At 42.5% G+C, this 4,173-nt stretch overlaps 1 protein-coding gene across 1 annotated transcript in view; it reads left to right on the top strand.

The window, feature by feature from the left end:
* Positions 1-957, top strand: part of LOC310856239 (calcium homeostasis modulator protein 5-like) — a 2,653-nt gene extending 1,696 nt beyond the window's left edge. The window contains exon 2 of the mRNA XM_083761530.1: positions 1-957. This exon is cut by the window's left edge and continues 335 nt beyond it. Coding sequence (XP_083617656.1) covers positions 1-55 — 55 coding nt within the window. The 3' untranslated portion in view covers positions 56-957.
* The last annotated feature ends 3,216 nt before the right edge of the window (positions 958-4,173 follow it).

Here is a 4,173-nt window from a genome sequence, read left to right on the forward strand (position 1 = left end):
AAGCCCAGAGAAGAGGCCCGTCATGAAATTGGAGCATGGATTTGAGATGGCTTGAGTTTAACATGCACAATTCAATTTGCCAAGGCATTTTTTCCCTCATGAATGATGGAGATACTTAAGAAACACTCAATTGTGAACACTAATTATTTGTTAAATGTGTTTAAATTAATATTGCTATCATACTTTATGCCTATTGTGTCTGACTCAGGAGATGTTGGTTAGTTGTCTCACAGGCTACAAAGCTGCCCTTTCAGCTCAGTTATTACCAAGGAATGTGGCCGTTACAGAATGTGGAAGTGGTAAACACTACATAACCACTACTTTGTATACAATGAAGAAGTTCCTTCTACCTCTCTGTCAGCAGTGTCAGTGACCACTGTTTTTCTTCAGACCGTTTTTCAAAACAACTCAAGAATTTGTATAGAGGGTATGCGCATGCTTAAAGTGAATGGCACATCGAGTGGCAAATCGAGTGGCAAAGCATCATGCAAAGTGAGTTTAACATTGTTTAATGTCGTTTAATGCAATCAGATAGGACTTTTCTGTTTGGATGTATGGGCTGTCAAGGCCAGAAAGTAGTTTTTTGCCACTCAGTAGGCGTTCCTGGAACTTCCTGCATAACTTCCGTGTTTGGTGATGATGTCACGTGCATACCCTCTATTCTTATTGCACATTCTTGCTTTGGAAACTGAGTGACCAAGTGTATGAAATGTAGATTTAACTAGAGTGTTGTTTTTTTCTAATACATGTTTGAATCCAAATAATTGTTTCTCAGCTGAAGATGTACAGACGTTGTTAAACATGTCTTACATGTGCATTAAAACATACTTAACTTAGGCCTAATATTACAGGCTATTAACAAAACCATTTGCATTACTAGCCCCAGATAGCATGATGTGTCTCATTGTGTTTACAACTGCATTCCATATGCTTGGGATAAAGGCCTGCCTGTCTGTACATGTTTGTTTTCACTACTGACATCCAGGGCACACAGAGACCAGTCCACACAACTACCAGTTTCCACTGCAACCAGCTTGCAACTACTTGTCTTTTGGAGGTATTCCAACATTTTAATCATGTTGCACAAAATTGCATTTTTTATTCATTATATTGAAGGAAAAAAATCTATCAAAAATAATTAAATGGTTAATAGTTAATTGCGACTGTAGGTCGCAGATTACTATGAAAACCTGCAAAACATGTCAGTCAGTCTGTTCGTCTGTCCATCACGCCACCATATATGGCCGTCAGTCCATCATGCCTTGTGACACACTCCATATATGAAGATCACGACAGTGACCTCATCAAACCCTGGATAGCCATACATGGAGAAGACTGGATCATCACCTAGATCTGCATATATGGAGCCGGCTAGCAACTCTACATCTGACCTCAAACATCAAATCCTTAGATCTCCATATATGAAGCTGTCCTGTTCTGACATTCCATAATTATGTTGATCCTTCCTCTTCGATGTCTCCTTTTTGACTGATACTTGTCCATTCAAACTCTAGACCGGCCTGCCCCAAAGTTATTAACGCAGCCGCACCCAACAGCCGGCGAAAACTAGAGTAAAGCCAGGCCCCACTTGGCCTTACTAATTAGAACACATTTTACGCCCTACCCGGCCCGAAAAAGTAAAATAACAAACAAAACAAAAGAAGTCCGACCTGAGCTTCTTCATGAAGCAGAAGTCCACCATTGGTTACAGTTTTATGGCACTTTTGACCATTGGAGGTGAGCGAATATTCTCAATGGTCTCTTTTCAGTGTCCCTGCAACCATGAACAGAACTTTGCCTATGGACTAACTTTCCTGCTCGGCCTGTTCTTGGCCTGTTTGTCAGCAACAGAATGTGGAGGCTCTACACCGGGTGTTGTTTGAACCCTATGAAACTGTGCCCACGGGGCAACTGCTTCTACTACGGTCCATGAGCATCTTCACTGGTGCGTGTGTTGGTGTATAGCACCTATCATGTGATGTGGCTGTGTGTGGCTGGCTGCTGAACGCCACCTTTTATGAGTGTGCTGTCAGCGGTCTGGATCACAGTCTGGTGGTGGTTCTGTTCTGTAAGAAAAAGACAATGACGTGCCGTGAGGGGCTGCCCATGGACCTGCGGCTAATGTTCAGGGCACAGTCACAGGTAATCACTGCTCCATTTAATGTGTGTGTAACTCTCTCAAATGAAGTGTGGATTTTGTTACAAGGACAAATTGTGCAGGACTGATATCAGATATTTGAGTAACTTTAGGTATGTACTATGTAGTCTTGGGAACTAACAGCTTCTGAGCCATGTGACCCATAGGTCAGAAACCTATCCTAGTACACCTAGTACACCACCATGGACAAAACGCTAGTATGTGACAGGGACTTGTAATCCAAACCATGCACCTAGATTGTAGGGTAGGGTTTGGTTTTAGACTGGCTCATGGACTATTCACATCACCATGGTACATCGGTCAGAATATACAGACAAGGAGAGTTCCGTTTAAGCCTTTATTTTCCTTTGCACAGATAAGCATTTCATTGAGCAAGGATGTGGTGAGGCTTCACAGTTATGGTTTTTATTCAGTGACGCATAACCAAGGCCTGAGGCTCCAGGACAGAGGGCTCTCTCAGGTAGAGTTGTTTCTGCTGCTGCTACAAATGACTGCATGGAAAGGCACTCAGGCAGTATATATAGCTGGCCACTGATTGAGGAGTGAGTGAGAGCAGGTGTGATGATTAGTGATTGAGAGGGAGTGACAGCACGTGAGGTGGGTGGGTCCAACCCATGGAATAGGCCAGGGGGAGGGTTGTTGCTGCTCACTAGGATGACTCTTTTCTACATAGAAAGTTTAAGTGGTGCAACCACTTCATTACGGAGCTTTGTGTGCATGTCTCTGGCTGCCTGGCTGGCTGCCTGGCAAGTGTCACTGTTGTGCAGCCTAACATACACATACATATTAACTGTATATATGATGATTTCAGGTGTGACAGTACAGTACAGTGACAGTACAGTACAGTAGAGGGACCTCCACACGGTAACTCTGTCATTTCTTGACCGTTTCGGACATGAGGCGGCTCACCGGAACTAGGCCTAAATAATAATAATAATGATTAAACCATGCCCTTAACCAAATCTGCAATACCAGACCAAATCTCAATGTTTTCCTCTTTTGCACCATGCAATCTTGCTGTAGACATTTCTAGATAAATGATATCTAGAAAGGTCAAAGCCCATTGGCGAAATGACAATGTATGAGGCGGTTTCCAGTGCGAAGCAACCATCTTCTTTGCGGCCGTTACGCCAGCAAAGAAGACACGAATACGGGTGTTATTTAATGGCAACTGGGCAAGTGTCACTGTTGTGCAGCCTAACATACACATACATATTAACTGTATATATGATGATTTCAGGTGTGACAGTACAGTACAGTGACAGTACAGTACAGTAGAGGGACCTCCACACGGTAACTCTGTCATTTCTTGACCGTTTCGGACATGAGGCGGCTCACCGGAACTAGGCCTAAATAATGATAATAATGATGAAACCATGCCCATTTAACCATTTAATAAGAATAGAGATGGGGAGGGTGTGATGTTAATTTGTAGAATAGTCGAAAGGTTAGTAGCAACCAAATTCCAAAATGTGAGGACACTCGGACACTCCCACACCATATGAAAGAATGTACCTATGGTGTTCGAAGTGCAGAAAGTGCAGTTGTGATTATTTAAAATCTGCATAGCACACAATCTACGGGGGGTTAAGTATGTCCTATGAACAAAATTTAGATGAATTTGTTGATGATCAGGATTCCTAGAAGACAGTACAACATTAGACCACACTGTATCCCAGCTCCAATCTGGATCTAGATTTGGTATGTCATTCCTCCATACAGTATCGACAGTAAATGACATTATTTTGCTTCCAAGCACCTGTCAAAACTCAAAATACAAACCATGTTCAACCCAGATTCGGCTCAAACAAGGGGTTAAATAAATTTTGCTCCTATGCCACCAAAATGTGGAATGCCTTACCAACAGCCATTAAGAAATGTGAATCCCTAGACTAAACCGCTCCCAAAGAGCACTTATGGTCGGCTGCAACTCAAAACTGGCTCCTGTAAAAAAGCTTTGAGGGTTTGTGTAAACACAACCATTGAAGACAAAAGTGTGTAAACAAACATTGAAA

Source organism: Protomyctophum parallelum, assembly GCF_964188405.1.
Source record: "Protomyctophum parallelum genome assembly, chromosome: 3".
NCBI classification, from domain to species: Eukaryota; Metazoa; Chordata; class Actinopteri; order Myctophiformes; family Myctophidae; genus Protomyctophum; species Protomyctophum parallelum.